This window comes from Colletotrichum lupini, chromosome 5 (genome assembly GCF_023278565.1).
Source record: "Colletotrichum lupini chromosome 5, complete sequence".
Taxonomy (NCBI): Eukaryota; Fungi; Ascomycota; class Sordariomycetes; order Glomerellales; family Glomerellaceae; genus Colletotrichum; species Colletotrichum lupini.
The window spans coordinates 332,152-351,390 of record NC_064678.1 but is presented as its reverse complement, the minus strand read 5'-3'; the positions used below and the strand labels follow the sequence as shown (position 1 = coordinate 351,390).

The window sequence follows — 19,239 nt, the reverse complement described above, 5'->3', positions numbered from 1 at the left end:
CGAGCTGCGAGGCGGCCTCTTGCAGCCTTCATGCCGGAGGCCTACAACCCCTCATCTCGCGACCCAATCTTCGAGAAGAAAGCCTACTCTTGGTGGTATTTCTACTTGCTTATTACTCTAGGTCCCCAACATGTTGGCTCCCAACAGAAAACGTTGAAGCTTAACCTTGCTTACTTACTTACTTATACTTGGGCCAACCGTGGCATGTGACGACTTCTTCGTTGATCGGCCGGAAAACCGCACTGAGAACGAGATCGAGCCATCTCTTTCGGCACTTATTCACTGCAAAACGTCATATGCTTCCAGAATCTGAGCTTGAAAGCTCTGCGAGTCGCTAAAACATTTTCCATCAATTCCTTACGAACGAGATCATGGTCCTGCTCAAGTCAGAGAGTGTCATTGCCACTCAAAAGATTGATCCTGCTCGCGCTTCCCGCCTCTTGAAAGTGTTCAGAGATGTCACTAAAGGTGGCAAAGCAATTTACACGGCAGTCGAGGCACGTCTGTTCCTCGAGGCAGTTCGAACGAACACCTCTCCCGCTGCCTGCCTGGAGATCATCACGGCTAGTGAGGTTGCACGCAATGCCATCAGCAACAGCATCCGGATCGATTCGTCAATCTCTTTCATGAGGGCACACGTTATACCATTCATTGCCTATTTGAGCGACCCCGGACTGAAGATGATGTACGGTGGGCAGCTTCTTCACCAAGTCCTACTCATCATCGCCTACCCACCAGCCCTCTGGGGAAAACTCCTGAGCGCTTTCCGAGAGTCTCAACTTACCGAAGACGAGCTTCAAGTCTTTGCGTGGCTCTGCATCGAGCTTTCCGGTCTCTCTGACAGCATAATCGATACCATCGTAGAGGACATCACGAACGCCTTGGACGAGAAGCCGTTTTGCGAGGCTCGGAACCATGGGACTCGTGACCTCGTCTACAGGATCAGAAAAGTACTCGCTCTCAGATCGTCTTCTGGCGATGAGAACCTCGAGGCAGCCGGAGGCCGCCATGACAATGACTTTTCGAGCTTTCGAGATATCTCAATCTTTCCAACGAGTGACGAGTTCTACTCCAATGCCAAACCTTTCTATCGAATGGCAGCCGAGGTTGCTGCCGCAGGTCAGGTTCAGCGACCGCGTGTTCATCTGGATAACCAGTTTCGCCTTCTTCGTGAAGACATGCTGGGCGAACTCCGTGATGATTTTAAAGTAGCTATGGGAAGAAAGAAGAGCAAGAAGAGGGCCCAGATACTCTCAGGATTGTTGCCTGTTGGCATTGACACCGGCGATGATAGGCGAAGCCGTGCTTGTGCGGTCGCGCTTACATGCCTCGGGGGACTGGAGATCATAAAGAAGCTATCACCGGCCAAATGCAAGGCCTTCTTTGATGACCACAGAAATTTCCTTCGACACCAGTCTTTCGGCGCTTTATGTGGTGAAGACCATATTGTCGCGTTCGCATTCCTGCTACGGGACGTGGACCAATTGTCGAAGAAGCCCCCCATCGTCACCCTGCAATTCACTGATAGTGAAGCTACTGCAAGAGCTTTGCAGGCACTTACACCGTCAAACAATCTCAGGTTCGTTCTTGTAGATACTCCGGTGTTTGCCTACCAACCCGTTCTGGAGTGTCTTCAGGAAATAACAGAGTTGCCTCTCGCAGAGAGGCTTCTGAGACTCCCAAACGATGAGAAAAGTCAACCACAAGACTTGCTTCAGCAAACTTCTTACGTCCAACAATATGTGAGAAGGTTGGAAGAGATGATGAAAAGTGGAACACGCTGCCTTTCCTTGGGCACGCAGACTTTCCGACTCGATGATTCTCAACTTCAATCGTTGCTGCATGCGTTACAGAGCCCTTTGGCACTCATCCAAGGCCCTCCTGGTACGTTACCCTCAGTCATTTCAACTGAGACACATATATCACACTTTAAATAGGTACGAAGTTAACCGAACTCCAGGAACTGGAAAGTCATTCGTTGGCGCCTTGGCAGCTAAGATACTGCTGGGAGATCCGGAAAAGCGAATTTTGGTGCTGAGCTACACCAACCATGCCCTAGATCAGTTCCTCGAGGATCTGATGAAAATTGGCATTTCATCCGGTGATATGGTGCGCTTAGGATCGAAGTCAAAGGAATCAACTTCAGCCCTGTCACTGGAGAAGCAATTGCGAAGTTACGCCTACCGTCGAAATAATGCAACGTGGGAACACATCAACGGCATGAAAACAGAGATGGATGAAGTTCGAAGAGAGATGGGGTCGGCATGCGACCTTCTCGTCCGGGACAAGGTTGGTTCTTTGGAGCTCTTGAGCTTTCTCGAGTTCTCCGACGATGACCAGCTATTTTATGAAGCTTTTCTCTTACCCGAGCAAGACAGAGGCTTCCGGATCGCAGGCAAAAGTAACAGAGCCATGGGTCCCGACTATCTGCTGGGCCGGTGGATTACGGGACAAGATGCCGGTGAACTCCGTCACTTCGTCTCGTCTGGAAGCCACGATATCTGGTACTTGTCAATGGCTCAGAAATCTGCACATATCCAACGGTGGGTCGAGTGCATTCGCAAGGAACGAATCGAAGCAGTCCAGAATCTCATCAAGAGATTCAATGAAGCCCAGGAGCAAGTGGACAGGCTGTTCAGAGAGTCCAAATGCTCCTTTATGCAAACGAAGAGAGTCGTCGGATGTACAACAACCGCGGCTGCCATGTACAAGTCGCTGATCAAGGCTGCAAATCCCGATGTCGTTTTGGTTGAAGAGGCTGGTGAAATCCTCGAGGCTCACGTTTTGACTGCTTTGCACAGCGACACAAAGCAGCTCCTACTAATCGGAGACCATAAACAACTGCGACCCAAGATCAACAACTATGCTCTAAGCGTCGAAAAAGGAGACGGCTTCGATCTCAATCGCTCGCTCTTTGAACGACTGATTCTCCAGGGACACGACCACGTCACACTCCAAAAGCAGCATCGCATGCATCCCGATATCTCGGATCTTGTCCGGAAGATGACATACCCGGATCTATTGGACGGTGACAAGACCAAGGATCGGAAGCCTCCCAAGGGATTTCAGGGAAGAGTCAGCTTCGTCAACCACAGCCACCCAGAAGACCTGGCCGGCGATATTACCGATCGCCGCGACGTTGGTGTCGTCTCTAGTAAGAGTAATCTTTATGAAGCGCGAATGGTTCTGAAGCTAGTCAAATACCTTGGGCAGCAAGGATATCGCACTGAAAACCTCGTCATTCTCACGCCATATCTGGGACAATTGCGCCTACTCGGAGAAATCTTGAGCTCCGAGAATGACCCTTGGCTCAATGATTTAGATTCGTTTGAGCTCATTCGCGCGGGACTCATGACTGCTGCCGCCGGGAAAGTGCACGACGGATCAGGATCAGGAAGAATCAAACTTTCGACTATCGGTGAGTTCAAGAGACTTTCGGCCAATGAAGTCTGAAGACTGAAGCCTTACCTATTTCTGCCTATAGATAACTACCAGGGCGAAGAGAGCGACATCGTCATTGTTTCTCTGACCCGGAGCAACAATAATGGCGACATCGGATTCATGAAAGCGCCTGAGCGGCTCAATGTTCTATGTTCTCGTGCGAGAGAGTGTCTCATTCTCTTCGGCAATATGGAAACCTTCATGGCATCTGGGCACGGAAAAGCAGTCTGGTTGCCTTTCTTCGCCTTACTGAAGGAGAAGAATTATCTACATGATGGATTCGCAATCAGCTGCCAACAGCACACTGGCAGGACCGCATTGCTCAAAGAACCGGACGACTTCGATATGAAGTGTCCTGAAGGTGGCTGCGACGAAGCTTGGTAAGTCTCACCAAGAAGCTCAATTTGACGTTAAAGCAGGACCTATGCTAATAGACGGAACTTGCATGTAGTAACGTCATGTTGTCTTGCAACATACATAAGTGCCTTCGCCGGTGCCATAGACTCATGGATCATAGCAAGATCAGTTGTCACACAAAGGTCGCAAAACACTGCGACAGGGGACATATGTACAGCGTTGACTGCAACAACCGAACTCAAAAATGCGTCGAATGCTTCAAGGAGGATGAGAATAGTCGGAGGCGCTTGAAGCGCGACTTGCAGATGGAAGTGGATCGCGATGTGGCACAGAAGAGATACGCTCAAGATCTACAAAAGGTAGAAGACGACTTGGATCTTCAGAGGAGACTGATAATGAATGAACAAGAGGACCTCGAGCAGAACAGGACTCTGAAAGAACGCAGAGAAGAACTCAGAGCTCTGCAGCAGACGAGAGCTCGTGCTGAGATGGTTAAGGCTGCCAGAGAAGCTCCCAAGAGAGTTCCGGGTGCTTTTCCAGATGAACGAAAACCTACAGCGAGCCCAGCCCCAAAACCCGGAAGCGCAGAGGAAGAGTGGCTGAATTTGAAGTCGAAATTCGGTGCTAGCAGCAGTGCCATGGATCAACTCATGAAGATGATCGGGCTCGAGAGCATTAAAGAGGAGTTCCTCTCCATCAAGTCCAAAGTCGACACGGCGGCGAGACAGAGGATTTCATTGTCGACGGAGAGGTTTGGCTGCTCCCTCTTGGGGAACCCCGGAACAGGTAAGGCTCAATCGCAGTAACAATAAGTGTCATTCGGTGGCTGATATGTTGATCACAGGCAAAACTACCGTAGCACGGATCTTTGCCCAATTTTTGGTGTCGGTGGGCGTCATAGCTGGCAGTCGCTTCGAAGAGACGTCTGGATCGAAACTAGCATCTCTAGGTGTGCCTGGCTGCCAGAAGCTGTTAGATGACATTTTGAATGACGGCGGTGGTGTGATCTTTATTGACGAAGCATATCAACTATCCTCAGGCAATAGTCCCGGTGGCCGCGCAGTCCTTGATCTCCTGCTCGCGGAAGTTGAGAACCTTACCGGCAAGATTGTCTTCGTTCTCGCTGGGTACAACGAACTGATGGAGTCTTTCTTCGCGCACAACACTGGGTTTCCAAGTCGGTTTCCGATTACGATGAAGTTTGACGACTACGATGATGACGAGCTTCTGAAGATCCTTCAGTTCCAGATTGACAATAAGTACGGATGCCGCATGAAGTGGGAAGATGATCTCTATCTCCGCATCGCCTGTCGTAGACTTGGACGAGGGCGCGGAAAGGAAGGGTTTGGCAATGCGCGAGCAATTGAAAATCTCCTTTCCATTGTCTCCAGCCGGCAGGCCAATCGAATTCGGAAGGCTCATCGAAGGGGCGCGAACCCGGACGATCTCCTGTTCACAATGGAGGATTTGGTCGGACCTGAACCTTCAGTTGCCCTCGAGCACAGCAAAGCTTGGGGGAAATTACAGACCTTGATCGGCCTTAGTTCAGTCAAAGAATCAGTTCGAGCCTTGATCGATAGCATCCAGACCAACTATGTTCGCGAGCTGGCGGAAGAACCCATCATCGAGTATACGCTCAATAAAGTCTTTCTCGGTTCGCCAGGAACGGGAAAGACCACTGTCGCCAAGCTGTACGCCCAGATCCTTGTTGACTTAGGTCTGTTATCGAATGGAGAGGGTAAGCTGGTGTGCCTGAAGTACCTAGGAGTTCTCATGCTGACATGGATGCTTCACAGTGATTGTCAAAAGTCCGGCGGACTTCACGGGTGCTGTACTAGGAGGCTCCGAGGCCCAGACCAAAGGCATATTAGCGTCGACCGTCGGTAAGGTTCTCGTCATTGACGAGGCTTACGGATTATACGGGGGCAGTAACTCAGCTTGGGGAGGTTCTGACCCCTACAAAACTGCCGTAGTAGACACCATTGTTGCTGAGGTCCAAAGTGTTCCAGGAGAAGATCGATGTGTTCTTCTTCTGGGTTATAAGGACCAGATGGAGGAGATGATGCAGAACGTCAACCCGGGCTTAAGTCGACGATTTCCATTGTCGTCAGCCTTTATCTTCGAAGACTTCGAGAAGGCAGACATGCGGAAGATCTTGGACCTCAAACTCAAGTTACAAGGATTTTCCGCTACTGATCAGGCCAAGCAAGTCGCCTCAGAGATGCTCGAGAGGGCCCGCAACCGACCAAACTTTGGCAATGCAGGAGAAGTGGACATTCTCCTGAACGAGGCAAAGGCACGTCATCAGCGACGACTGACAGCTAAAGAAAGCCATCACGTCTCTACCCTCGAAGCTCTGGACTTTGACCACGACTTTGACCGCGCAGATCGGGCTCAGACCAATGTTGCCAAACTCTTCGAGGGGACCGTTGGTTGCGAGAAGATTGTCGCCACCCTTGAGGGATACCAGGAGACTGTACGTTGTATGAAGGCACTGAATATGGACCCTAAGGATAGTATTCCTTTCAACTTCATCTTCCGCGGCCCTCCAGGTACGGGCAAGACCTCAACAGCGAGAAAGACGGGCAAAGTCTTCTACGATATGGGGTTCTTGGCCAAGGCAGAAGTTATTGACTGCTCTGCATCTGATCTCATCGGCGAATACATCGGCCAGACCGGCCCTAAAGTGCAGCAACTCCTGGAAAAGGCTCTTGGAAAAGTACTGTTTGTCGATGAAGCTTACCGTCTTGCGGAAGGACAATTTGCCAAAGAGGCAGTTGATGAGGTTGTCGATTCGGTGACGAAGGACAAGTACAAGAATCGCCTTGTAATAATCCTAGCTGGATACGACGAGGACATCAATCGGCTACTTTCAGTCAACCCGGGAATGTCAAGTCGGTTCCCAGAAGTCATCGACTTCCACAGCCTTAGCCCCGAGAGTTGCTACGAGCTTCTGCTGCAGATTCTAGATAAGCAGAAGCGAACTCTTCACAGTAAGAATTCATCTAATAATCTCGTAATGGATTGTATATCGAATCCATCGCCCGATTTCAAGAGGGAAATTGTCGCTACGTTTCACAAACTCACTACAACCGCCGGATGGGCTAGCGCCCGAGATGTGGAAAGCCTTGCCAAGTCGATTGTTAGCATCGCGATCAAGTCTTGCCGAGACCGACGGGTGACAATCGACGAAGATCTTGTAAAGCAAGAATTCTCCAAGATGCTCGATGAGCGCGAAAGCCGGGAGAAGCAGGCAGGGACCATGCGTGGCGTGCCCAATCTCGAGCGAATATTCCAGCAGATGTCATTACCCCCTCGAACACAAAGCATGCAACCAACAGCTTATGCAAAAACCGCCCCCGAAGCGACTGAAGAGGGAGCAGAATCAACGCCTCCCGAGTGTCCAGTGGTGGAAGTCAGTGATGAGAGTCGAGTAGCAAAACGCGACGCCGGTGTCAGCGATGAGGTCTGGGAACAATTGGAGAGGGACAAGAGGGCTCAAGAGGAAAAGGATGCCAAGTACCGAGAAATGCTCGAGAAGAAGCGCAAAGCAGTGGGGGCTGCCAGGGACGCAATTCTCAAGGAGCTCATTGAGGAAGAAGAGCGACGGAAGAAAGAAGAAGAGCAGCGCAAGAAAGCCGCGATGATGGGCCGATGCCCCATGAATTTTGAGTGGATCAAGCAGAGTACGGGGTTCCGGTGTGCGGGAGGTTCACATTTCATCTCTGATGAGGATATTGTATGTTCCTGATGCGATTGCGCTTATATCGCATAGTTAGAAGTTACTGGACCAAGAAATAATTCACACCTTTGGATTCTCATTCCTGCTGTAAGTATCGCATATTCTCAACCACAGTAGGCTTGAAATGTACACATTTCGTAGCCCATACTGGATTCCATGTCTGGATCCTTGGACTAAGGCACGGAGGTCACAACGCCAAAAAACCTGAACCGAGGTTGTTTCCAACATCATCCTATGACATCGGAATTACTAGATTTTGAACATCATGAGATTGTGCTATTCATACCCAGTGTTCGTGTGAGAAAATGTAGCAGGTATGTTGCTTCATTCCAATTATGCATATAGTATGCTTCTACTTCACGCTTATACTTGTGCGTCGTAAGATTCGATCGCCGAAACGGCGGAGTCCCTTAGAGACTCAATAACTCCATGATGTTGATCGCGAGGATCAAACACAGCTTTCTGGGGTTGTCGTAAGAGGACTAGCACACTAAGTAGGGTGCTGGCAAGATGGAGACGTGAAAGGAGACAAGGATCGACTGACAGAGTCCAGGATCGAGATGCGATTGGGTCAACAGAGCAGCGGCTCCGAGTGCCAGAGACACGTCTCGGTTGACTTGGGACCCTGGCCACCCCGCCCTGTCAGTATTCGATTCAAGGTCTACCATGTAACATCGAGCTGCCAGGGATCACGGGAGCGTCGCCAGTCCTCCGAAGAGCAGACCAGACCGGGGTGACACGCCGTCTTCAATGCTAGCGCGCGGTCGATCGGCTGGCATATAATCCTGGGGAACGTCATTGCAGTTGTAGGCAGTGGCATTGTGGTTATCAGAGACAGGAGTAATTAACAAAAGGGTTCGATCCCACGCGGGGTAAGTTCTGTCACGAGAATACTATGTGGGGAAGACAAACGGCATAAGTTCTTCTTAATCATAACATACTGCATAGTACTCAACGACTGGACTTGTCTTGATGTTGAAATGCCAACACTTGTCAGCTGTTGTCAGGGGTGGGTGGTCAAACCACCATCGGGCGCCGCGGCATCACAAGATAAAAGTTCAGAAAGGCGACTCGCCTGCCGCGCATGACAGCCCTATAGGCTGTTGACATACGTGAGTAAGGTTTCGCCAAGTTGGCCAATACGTGGGGGCCCGAAGCCTGGTAGGCTTGCGTAGTAGGATTTTCTGTCCTCAAAGAAAGTAAACGAGGATCCAGTGGAGAGATCTACGAAACCAGGCTATGCCGCTGCGACGTGAGGTTTGCAGCTGGGTCTGTCGTAAGATCGACGCTAGATATGTTTCACTAAATGCTCAAATCCGGGGAACCTGGCAATGCTCTGCCCACTGCACGTCAGGTAACGTCCAACATGGACATTGATGCTAGTATTGCTCCGATACGAAGGAGGCCGCTGAGTTCTGCTATATTCGAACGAGCGGTGACCCAGCGCGCATCCTGACTCAACATGTGCAATGTCAAGACCGGCCGTAGATGTTGATGTGTCAAACATGGCTAGCACGGTATAGCTAAGTCGTAACGATCGTAAACGATGATCAAAGTATTGAACAGTCGCTGGAATAAAGAACGACACCCATCACGAAAGGAACAATTTAATCGGTAACTGTGATGGTGAAAGAAAGCCTCAATGATGATTTGCTACAGGCTAAACAAGCTGTAAGGAGTATCCCGGTCTGTACTTTATTCCTCGTCCTCCTCTGCTGCGTCTTCTGCCAAATCGACCACGTTCGCCTTCGTCGCACCTCCAGCCGCACCACCAGTAAGACCACCGAGAAGGGCACCGATTCCTCCAGCGCCACCAGCGCCCGCCGCACCGCCAGCTGCACCTCCCGTGAGACCTCCGAGGAGGGCACCCAAGCCTCCGGCGCCGGCGGCGCCACCAGCACCGCCCGCACCACCACCGAGAAGACCACCGAGCAGACCCTCAATACCCCCAGCGGGGGCCTTGGGAGCAGCAGCGGGTGTCTTTGGGGCAGCAGGGGCAGCAGCAGGAGTCTTGGGCTTAGCGGGAGCAGCAGCAGGGGGAGCAGTGGTGTTAGTTGCAGGTTTGGCTGGAAAGCAAGAGTACCATGGTTAGTATTCGATTATGTTTAACTTCTCGGACGGACGGACGGAAACGGGGGAGGCGCGGGGGACGGCGCGCGACGGAGGGGGGGTGCTCTACGCACCACCAGCGGGAGCGGCACCACCAGCGGAGTAGGCCTGGATGCCCTTGTCGAGGGCGGCAGTAATCTGGTCGATGCTCTGCTGTGCGATGCCCTGGCCGATAGCGGGAACCTTGGAGACAATGGCGGTTCCGAGGCTGGCGGAGGCGGTCTTCTGTTGCTGGAGGTTCTGGAGGACAACGCTGGAGACACCAATCTGGTCGAAGTTGGGCTTCTTGGAGACGAGAGTGTCGATCAAGGTGGTTGCGGACGAGGTCAGATCGGTAGCGGTCTGCTGAAGTCCGAGAGCCTCCTGAAGCTGAAGAGGCTGAGCTCCCTGAATGTCGGTGGCGGCCTTTGACAGGGTGTTCTGGACCTCGGTGGAGGCAGCCAGAATGGGTTGTGCAGATGCAACATCGTTACCAACGCCCTGAAGCATGCATGTTAGTCAAAATGTCCGGTGTGCTATGTTCCTGCATATCCCATCTCTGCACCAGATCGAAGCCGAAGCTTTCCGACGGTACCGTATGCCCGATCTTCGGACTAACATACCTGGACAGCGGTGTTGAGCTTGGTGAGAGCTCCCTGGACGGAGGTGACGGCGCCCTGGATGACGGAGAGTTGACGCTTCTCGATGGGGGAGGCGAAGGCGGTGCCGACGAGGGCGAAGAGGAGAGTCTTGGTCAGCTGCATTTTGGTAATAAGTCACTAGCCAGAGTGATCTGTTGTGGTATCAAGGGATGATTAGAGAATAGAGTAAGATGCGGAAACAAGTCTCCAACCCGGGAGTATATAAGTAAGAAGCGTTGGAAAAGTCTGTGCTGACAAGGTTTGATGGATGAGGATGCTTTTTCATCCCCGATTGTGAGCCGGGAACTATCAAGCTGATATATGAGTGACCGGATGGCTGCGCGCTGACCTCATATGCCACGGGCAAAAGCAGTGAAGCACATCTTGGTGAGTTCACCTCGGCAGCAACTCTAAGTCCCCTGCACCAAGATAGGTCCAATATACGCACAGCCCCCGGAGCCTGAGACGATGGAAACCATAGAGGTGTGGATATTATTATCGCACCAGACCAACGGCACCACGGCTTGCGGGCAGTTTCTTCGGACGTCTCAAGGTGTTCGAGAGCCCTCCCTTGTTTCTGTGGTGGAGGAGGGGCACGGATTACGTGCCACGTTGGGCCCAGTCTTCACGTCCAAGTCAGCTGCACATCTTGGCTGTCGTCGTTGAGTTGAGGGGAGCAGCACTAGTTTCCATGGCGTATTGGCCATTATGTCACCCCCCCTACCGGTGTGTATTGACGGATCCAGGATTGCGCCATGTCAAAGTGTGTGCGAATTTGTGTTATGTCTGCCGTTGGTGTGGGGAGGAAAATAGTCAGTTGTGCGCGCTTGCGAGCGTTGAAGTTCAGATGAAACGAAACTCGGCCGTGTAAGTCGTCCCACAAAGTCGACTGCAGCTACCATTTGGGAAAGGCACAAGGAGCCCCATGTCTGAGCGGCAACGTTTGTTCACGAAATCGTGAGACGTTTGGAGACGTTGAGATTCCCATGCCAAGGACTTCCCTCCGGACAATGTGTGGCAATGGGGGAAGACCGCAGGGTTGAGGCTCTGTCTTCTTCTCACCATCTTACCGTTTTGGGGTTGGTCTGCACCACCACACCTCTTCACCAACGATTCGAGTCAGAGAGTCAAAGAACTTCAGGCGCGACGACATCTGTCATTCGCCGATGGCTTACAGGGACTTGCCGACGATCTGGGCACTCAAATGCAGCAAACAACTCATCACCCCAGAGCCCATCACCCAGCCTCCCGCGCACAAGCCAGGGAAAGGTCTTCAGGACCAATGTATGGGTTTCCTATTCGGGTAATCTAGAGGAGAAACTCTCTCCAGGTTGGTGGGCTTCGCGTAACCGGGATGGCCTCCAAACAGGTTCAAACGGGGTCAGGCTCTAGATCGCCGCAAGGGTTAAGAGGGCGGAGACCAAGCACTAGTTGACGGCCCACGGCTCACGGCTCTGCGCCAAAATGGCACTAGATTTAACCTTAGCACTAAGGGAAACGGGGTAAGATGTATGAGGAAACTACCGATCCCCACGAAAACGAAGGCCAGTATGGCATCTCTGGCTCCACCAGGGTACCTATTGCCTCTCGTGGCTTGCAGATTATCCATCTGGGGAATGCGCGGCATCGTCTTGGCCGGTCATACCCTGTGCAGCTGGGGAAGCGATGATGTCGCCGCCGGTTTTGGCGTGTCTTGGTCGCATATGGCCTAATCGGCTGACAAGGCGTGACGGATGATCGGCTGCCACCCATATCCAGCGACGCAAGGCCCCTCCGTTCATTGACAAACATCGAACCGGAACGCGACAGGAAGGCCGGAAGACCAGAGCAGAGACTGCCAAGACAGAAACAGATTGGCCCCGTCGGTCTCTGTTGCCCAATGACCCTGCATGATGGGCTATGCGTCGCCTCCTTCGACCACCCATTTCCCTCTTCTGGCAATTCATGAGTCGCCTGGAAGCGGAACAAGAGGCAAAGGGGGGGGGGGTTGCAAATTGGCAAACGCGGCTTTGGGGTTTGGTGTTGGGTTGCAGACTGCGCGGGAACACGGCCTATCCGTTCCCTTCAGGGTCGCTGCAGAGAGAGAATGGAACGCGGGAATTGTTCGAGAAGACTGTCAGACAGAGCCGTGGTAGTGCCGTTCTCAGGTCATGTCCCTGACTACATCGAGTCGAGAGCTTGATGCCGATGCGAGTGCGATTATTCGCCGTACCGGAATGGCGGCAAAGGCGGCCAAGGAATGGGACGAAAACCACTGAGTAAGCTGATGTGACAGCCATCTGTGGAATGCGATTCGCACTTCAGCTGACTGGAGCTCGGAAGGCTGAGGGTATCGACTGACAAACACAGCTGGACATCTCCGGGAATGCCCTACGGTCTTTTCGGGGGTTACCCGCGTATTTTCCACAACTAAGGAGACAGCGGCTCCCTTGCCAAAAGCCCGAAGGATTCGGCCCCGCTCTCGGCGCGGGGATAACGGCAGGGCGGGGCGACTATCGGCCTCCCGAGATCTACTCGGGACTCGGTAATTTCGTTCGGTGAATTCGTTCCCGCTCTATGTAAGCCGGAATTTAGGCTGAGGTGCCCGTTTTGCAATGTAGCACGTAGATATATATTGGAGGAGAGAGATATCATAGACTCGTACAGTTTTCGTCACCAAGTCCTGGTTCAAAACCTCGCAAACACACGTCTCAGTGAACCAGATTCATCACCTCAACCGCAGTTATATCATGATTGACCTCTCCAAGACCTTCAATACGCTAGCAACTCAGCTTTCGCAGCTGGCAAGCTCGACGTCAAGCGATGTTGAAAAAAACAGCGCCGCCGTTGACATAGCTCAAAGGATCCTCGCGGCAGCTCGAGGACCGACACCAGACTGGATGGACCGGGTGATTAATGTCATGGAACTGACTGGACTTAAATTGCTCCTTGACTGGAACGCCCTGGCCATGATACCATTGGAGGGCGCTATCACATATGCTGAGTTGGCCAAAAAGCTGTCCGCGGATGAGCCTTTACTTCGTAAGTCGGCTCACTCAACGGCTCAACCTGTCGATGAACGTCGAAATTGACAGCAATAAAGGACGGCTAGCCTGGGTGCTTGTTTCCAGCGGAATGTTGCGTCAGGTGGATGACGACAAGATCGCACATACAGAGAAATCACGCCAGTATCTTCCCGGGACATCTAATGAACTCCTGCTACACATGATGTGAGACTTGAGTAGACTCTCTCATTCAATGACCAACCGTCTGACATGTTCGCCAGGTTCGAAGAGCATGTTATGACGGCTCTGAAGCTGCCTGAGTACTTTGAACAGTACGGCCGCCGGGAGCCGGCCAATCGGCAGCACACTCCCTATGCATTCTCACGCGGTCAGCCAGAAAAAGAGATCTGGGAGATTCACCAAGAGAACCCTGCGCAGGTAAAGAGGTTCATGGGAGTTATGGAGATGGTGCAGTCATTCATTCCTCTGACTGGTATTTACGACTTTGGTTGGGTGGCGACGAAGCTGTCGGAGCAGCATGACAGACCGCTTCTCGTGGATGTGGGTGGCAGCAAGGGCCACGCCATCAAGGCGATTATGAAGGAGAACCCTTTTATTCCAGCCGATCGCATAGTTCTCCAGGACAGAGATGAGGTGATTCAACAGGTTGTGGGCCTCAAAGATTCGGGGCTCGATGGTGTACACCTCCAGGTACACGACTTCCACGAAGCGCAACCTGTCAGAAGTACGTTTACATGCTATCGAAGTCTTGCCCGCGTCCGTGAAGATCAGCTGACACATGCAGACGCACTGATCTATTGGATCCGGCGATGTCTACACGACTATGGAGACGATGTCTGCGCCACGATGCTCACGCAGCTATCGGATGCCATGAGTTCGGACAGTAAGGTACTCATCGTCGAATACGTCCTTCCGAGCCCTCCCCCGCCCATTGGCGCCATGACAGACTTCGGCATGCTCGGAATTGGGGGCAAGGAACGGACAGCCAATGACTGGGAGGTGCTTGTTGCTAGGTCTGGGCTTAAGATTGAGAAGATTCATGGCCTGGACATGAAGATGCAGGTCATTGAGTGTGTCAAGGCCTGATTTGGAAACGAATGAGGGCCAAAGCTGTTGTTGATAAACCACCGTAAGTTCGTCATGGATGTTGTAATACGCTCAATAATCACCACTTTTCTTCTGAATTCCGAGGCTTTGTTCAATTGAATCATGATTGTGTCTTGGCCTGAAAGGTTTTGTACTGGGATGTTTTAATCGCTATTTTGGTTGTCGATAATAAACAACTATTCGTCACCTTGAGCGGCATAATCAATCCCGTGGAGTCCAAAGATGTCCGCATGCAAACGGAGCCGCAGACAAAACTTTCCTGCTCTAGGTAATTACACAAACTCATGTTGCCCCGGAAGTTTCTCTGTCTCCATGTGTGTCCTGGAACCGGTCTTGAAACAACCTTAAGTCCACCGGCAAACTCTACTTTATTTGACACATGCCTAGATGCGGGCATATGCGGGTGAACCCCCGCATAAGATGCCTACCCTAATCTTCAATCATTGAACATTGGATGATCCTACCATCGACATAGTCAGTAAAGTGACGGGGTAGTAAATGTGTAAAAACCTGTTGTGGACAAACCTTGTGCATCGCCCAAATTTCGTCCAAATAGAACACACGATCAAGATCCGGTCGGACATCTCCGTTGCCAAGCCATGCCATTCGATGATCATAGTCTTCGGCCCTTTCGTATTCGAAATCTTCCCATCGAGGGTGACGCAGCGCGGTGTACCCGTGTAGACAAGACCCAGGCCACAGTGTTCGGATCTTGGCCTTTCCAGAAGCTCCGTTCTTGTACCACGATTTGCAGTTGCCTGAATTGTGAGAATCATAGTAGATGGAGTTAGTCTCTTTCCCGGCAGTCGATTTGTGCAAAAAAGCTTGGTAACAAGCGGCTCACCTGAATACACAGTCCTGTCAAAGTAATTGTCTGCGTACTGAAGGAATGATTCGACAGCGTCATCCTTCACTACGATGCTCTTGTAACCTTCCCGGATGCACTTTTGAATGCACTTGGTGACGTAGGCAATTTGTTGCTCCATCAGAATGAGCAGGGACCCTGAACCAACACCAGACTGGACACTTAGAATTGGGAAGCTGTCAAACAGGTAAGTGGCTGCAATATCCAAGGAATTTGAACGCTCAATAATGACGTACAAGTTAGGCATCTGAGGAACGCAGACAGCCAAGTACTGTTTGACATCTGTGGCCCACATGTCTTGCAAATTGATGTTGTTAGAGCCATAGATCGGGAAGCTGGGTACAGCAGAGACATCCTTTCTACGTGTGTTAATCCTGAAATGGGGCGTTGAATAGTAAATGTAGCTCACGAAGCCAGTAGCGCAAATGATTGCGTCGAATTCAAGTTCGCAGCCATCTGCTGTCATGAGACCTTTCTCGGTGAACGATGCTAGCTCTTGAGAACAGAACTCAACATTGTCTGCTGTTAGACTCTCGAGGTAACCTGCAAGAAGTTTCTTGTGTTAGTCAAGTTTTGTTCTTGATGGGCCAAAGACGATTGAAGGGGTTGTGCAAGTAAGATTTCGGTGAGCGTACCCGGCCCCGGCGTGAGGCGTTTGCAGGCAACTGGGAAGTCAGGTATAAGCTTATCAGCAATCTCAGGCTTGGATGCAAGCTTCTCCAGCATCTTTTCCTCTATGATTCTTCGCGCTTCCAGCTGCAATGGTTGGCCCTGTTCGGTGATCTTGTGCACGGCGTTGAGGCCTCTCTCTAACTCTCAACGGAACTGAGAGTAGAACTCTTCATTCGTAAAACTTTTCCTTTCTTCAGGAGAGAATACATCTGAATGACTTTAGCATCAAAGAGCTCGACTTTCTGAATCTCTGAAGGTACCGACTTACGATTACTAGCGCCTGCACCTTCATTGAGGCGTTCAAGAAAGGCCGAGGCAAATGTAGACGAGATCCATGCTGGTAATGGTTGTCTGGTAAGTAAATTGCCAATAATACCTGCGGAAGATTATTGGTGTACTTACTGCGACTCCTTACAAAGTTTGTAACATGTTTCGCTTTCCTCTGCATTTGTGGCATGATCTGAATTGCACTAGACCCCTAGACAAGCGCAATATGGTCAGAGAAAATGAAGAACTGTCGATCAGGACTGTGTCTACGACTTACTACGCCAATGACAGCAACTCTTTTGTCTTTCCATGAGAATCCTTCTTGAGCTTCCTCCTTGGCAGCATCCCAATTTGCAGAATGATGCAAAATGCCCCTGAATCTTTCTCGGCCTGTTCACTATTTGTTAGTCCAGCCGTTCTCGCCTTGATGGGCATTATCTAAAGCCTCTCAGTTATAGGATGTGAGCTTACCCGCAATCGTCGGCCATTTGGGCTTTGACAAGAGACCAGTGGCGTACAAAAAGTATTCTGCCTCATCTACTTTCTCCTCATTCTTGTCTAGATCTAACACTCTGACAAGCCACTTTCCGCGATCCTGAGACCACTCGGCTCCAACTACTCTGTGACGCAGCTTGATGAGGCTTTGCAACTTGTAGTGATCGACAACTCTCTTCAAGTATCTGTGGATCTCTAGGCCAGGCGCATAGAATTCCGACCACTGGGTGTTCTGGCAGAAGGAGTACTGATAGCTGTGAGCTGGGATGTCGCAGGCGGCGCCTGCGTATCGATTGTGATGCCACACTCCGCCGACATCGTCCGCAGCTTCGTAAATCTGGAAGTCAATGTCTCGTATATGCTCTCGCAGGTGAATTGATGCCCCGATGCCACTGAAACCCGCGCCAACGCAGATGACTCGGACTTTGCGATCAGCGTCAATGGTCCGCTCAAGAAGAGGAGCCGCCCATGAGTAGTCTACTTCTTTCCTGTCACGAGTTTCCTTAAGCATGTCCCTTACAATAGCTGAAATGGGAGGATACAGAGCTAAACTCACTGCAGGTCTCCTAGGGAGTTGCCATTGGTTATGCAATGCGGCACACCATCGTTCTGGATCATGATGAATGATCGAAGGGTTTCAAGTCTCTGTCAAATCCTTTCTGTGAATTATCTAATGGTATCGTGCTTTCGACGAAAGTCACACGTTGCCTGACTATGCCTACTCATGCGATCTAGGTCTGTCGTGGTTGAAGGGAGAATTACCCACTGCAGTAACATTGGGGTTCGTCGACACACTACCCACGGCTCACGGCAATCCGACATGACCGCCATGCCGGGTTTAAAGCCGAAAAGAATAGTGTAACCCGCGCATCTCCATGGATTGGTAGGTTTGGCAAGGCTGGTGTTTGGGTGAACGAATTCAGATGAGGGGTAAGTTCGGCAGATGTCAGCCAACCCCCCACGAGACTAAACATGGCTGCCATAGGGTACACAGGAGCAACACCTTCCTTAGCAGTCGTCATAGACACTTCCGGCTATTCCACGCGGGATAGTTCAATCTTGGATGACCATATGTTGTTTGTGGCTGTCGGAAGCCCGTTATTCCCTCACTATAGTCTTCACTTGACTCTCCACATCCTTGGCCCGATGCACATGTGCGGCGCGATATGGTGGTTATAATTAAGTAACAAATGGGGGAGCGAAGCATCGATGCAAGATGTCTCTCTTGGTTTTCAAGGCGAATGGTGAGATCTCCCATGTTTTGATGGTTTCGTAAAACCTGACGGTTTCTATGAATAAGTCGTCACATTTCCGACATGTTCAGATTGGTTTTGAGATGTAGGGAGCTGAACTTGTGGAGTGGTCCACGTCTAAGACTTAATATACTTCGAAACTTACCTTTCTCAAGTTTTCTCATGCTAGATAGAGTTCCTAAAAAGGTGTTTGGTTTCTGGGTCCAAACGAACTGCTCCGTAAGAGAATAATACTTTGGCCGGGCAAAAAGAGTTAGAACATACTTTTAGTCTGCTGTCTCCAAAGCACACATCTTGTGTAGCTAATCTCCAAAGTCACAACTCAAATCTCGTCTTTATATGTAATGATGTTTCTCTAATAACTCAGAATAACTCAATCTTAGAACCTATTGAGAGCTCGTAACTTTGAGCATAGTCTTTTGAATCTGTTAGTACGACTTCGCCGACTCCGGGTAATGTGCCATAGGGTAGGCACACGGCAGCATTTAGAAGCTAGAGGATGCGAAAGAACGATGATCACACTCGGAGTTAAATTCCGCCCTGGACATTATCTTCTATTCAGTGCTGCCTACGTGAGTATTACTCTAAAAAAGAGGTCGGATGATGACCAGGTGCCAGCATCATTGAGATAACACTATATCGTAGCGAGAACCTGCGCTTCTCCTAAGTACGATGATGGTGCATCGCAATGAGTTTTCGAGGTCTGTAGCTTTAAAGTCTTCAAACTTTGACGGTATAAATGATCAGGGATAATAGGGCTACTACGACACGGCGGACACCGAGCACATAGAGCAAAATTGATTGCGGCCATTTATTCGGAGAGAATTTTGTCACGACAAACCACGCAACATGTATGAGCCGGTGATTCGCTATTGCGACCCAAGAAATGACAAGCTGCAGTTAAACGCAGCCGCATCTATCCCATGCCACGGGCTTTTGCAAGGCCTGGTGCTCCTATCATCCGAAGGTATTCGCCATCACTAGTTTTGTGGCATTGGGGATTCAACCCGACTTCGGACCAAGAGTCTGAACATCTATACTTCCCCTGCACGAAACCATTGGACGTGATTGGAGAAAGCTATTGCTAATCAGTTTAGAGTCATGCTCTTGTTCATATTGTCCCATTCAACGCAGCCCGCGTAGCGATGTCGTGGGGTTGGAAGGAGAGGCTGATGACGCCATCTGAGAACCGATAACGTGACGTTCCACCACGATGGTGAAAACCGCAGAACAAATGCCCGTAAAAGGAAAAGCCCAAGGGAGGCCCCTCATCCCCGGACCATCGCGACATCAGTAACCCTACCAA

General features: G+C 50.8%; 4 protein-coding genes across 4 annotated transcripts; 2 read left to right on the top strand and 2 right to left on the bottom strand.

The window, feature by feature from the left end:
• Window positions 1-371: 371 nt before the first annotated feature.
• Window positions 372-7,717, top strand: CLUP02_09528 (ATPase; the record flags this gene model as incomplete). Its single annotated transcript, XM_049288506.1, has 7 exons — window positions 372-1,884; window positions 1,961-3,418; window positions 3,485-3,821; window positions 3,893-4,584; window positions 4,643-5,536; window positions 5,595-7,537; window positions 7,682-7,717. 7 exons carry the CDS (start codon window positions 372-374, stop codon window positions 7,715-7,717), a joined length of 6,873 nt encoding a protein of 2,290 aa, XP_049145650.1.
• Window positions 7,718-9,235: 1,518 nt separating this feature from the next.
• On the bottom strand, window positions 9,236-10,392 carry CLUP02_09527 (uncharacterized protein; the record flags this gene model as incomplete). Its single annotated transcript, XM_049288505.1, has 3 exons — window positions 9,236-9,606; window positions 9,724-10,129; window positions 10,252-10,392. 3 exons carry the CDS (start codon window positions 10,390-10,392, stop codon window positions 9,236-9,238), a joined length of 918 nt encoding a protein of 305 aa, XP_049145649.1.
• A 2,606-nt stretch (window positions 10,393-12,998) lies between these two features.
• On the top strand, window positions 12,999-14,360 carry CLUP02_09526 (O-methyltransferase; the record flags this gene model as incomplete). Its single annotated transcript, XM_049288504.1, has 3 exons — window positions 12,999-13,290; window positions 13,352-13,478; window positions 13,535-14,360. 3 exons carry the CDS (start codon window positions 12,999-13,001, stop codon window positions 14,358-14,360), a joined length of 1,245 nt encoding a protein of 414 aa, XP_049145648.1.
• Window positions 14,361-14,481: 121 nt separating this feature from the next.
• Window positions 14,482-17,298, bottom strand: CLUP02_09525 (uncharacterized protein; the record flags this gene model as incomplete). Its single annotated transcript, XM_049288503.1, has 10 exons — window positions 14,482-14,514; window positions 14,569-14,685; window positions 14,907-15,139; window positions 15,226-15,789; window positions 15,882-16,061; window positions 16,205-16,255; window positions 16,321-16,396; window positions 16,463-16,575; window positions 16,657-17,168; window positions 17,237-17,298. 10 exons carry the CDS (start codon window positions 17,296-17,298, stop codon window positions 14,482-14,484), a joined length of 1,941 nt encoding a protein of 646 aa, XP_049145647.1.
• Between the last annotated feature and the right edge of the window lie 1,941 nt (window positions 17,299-19,239).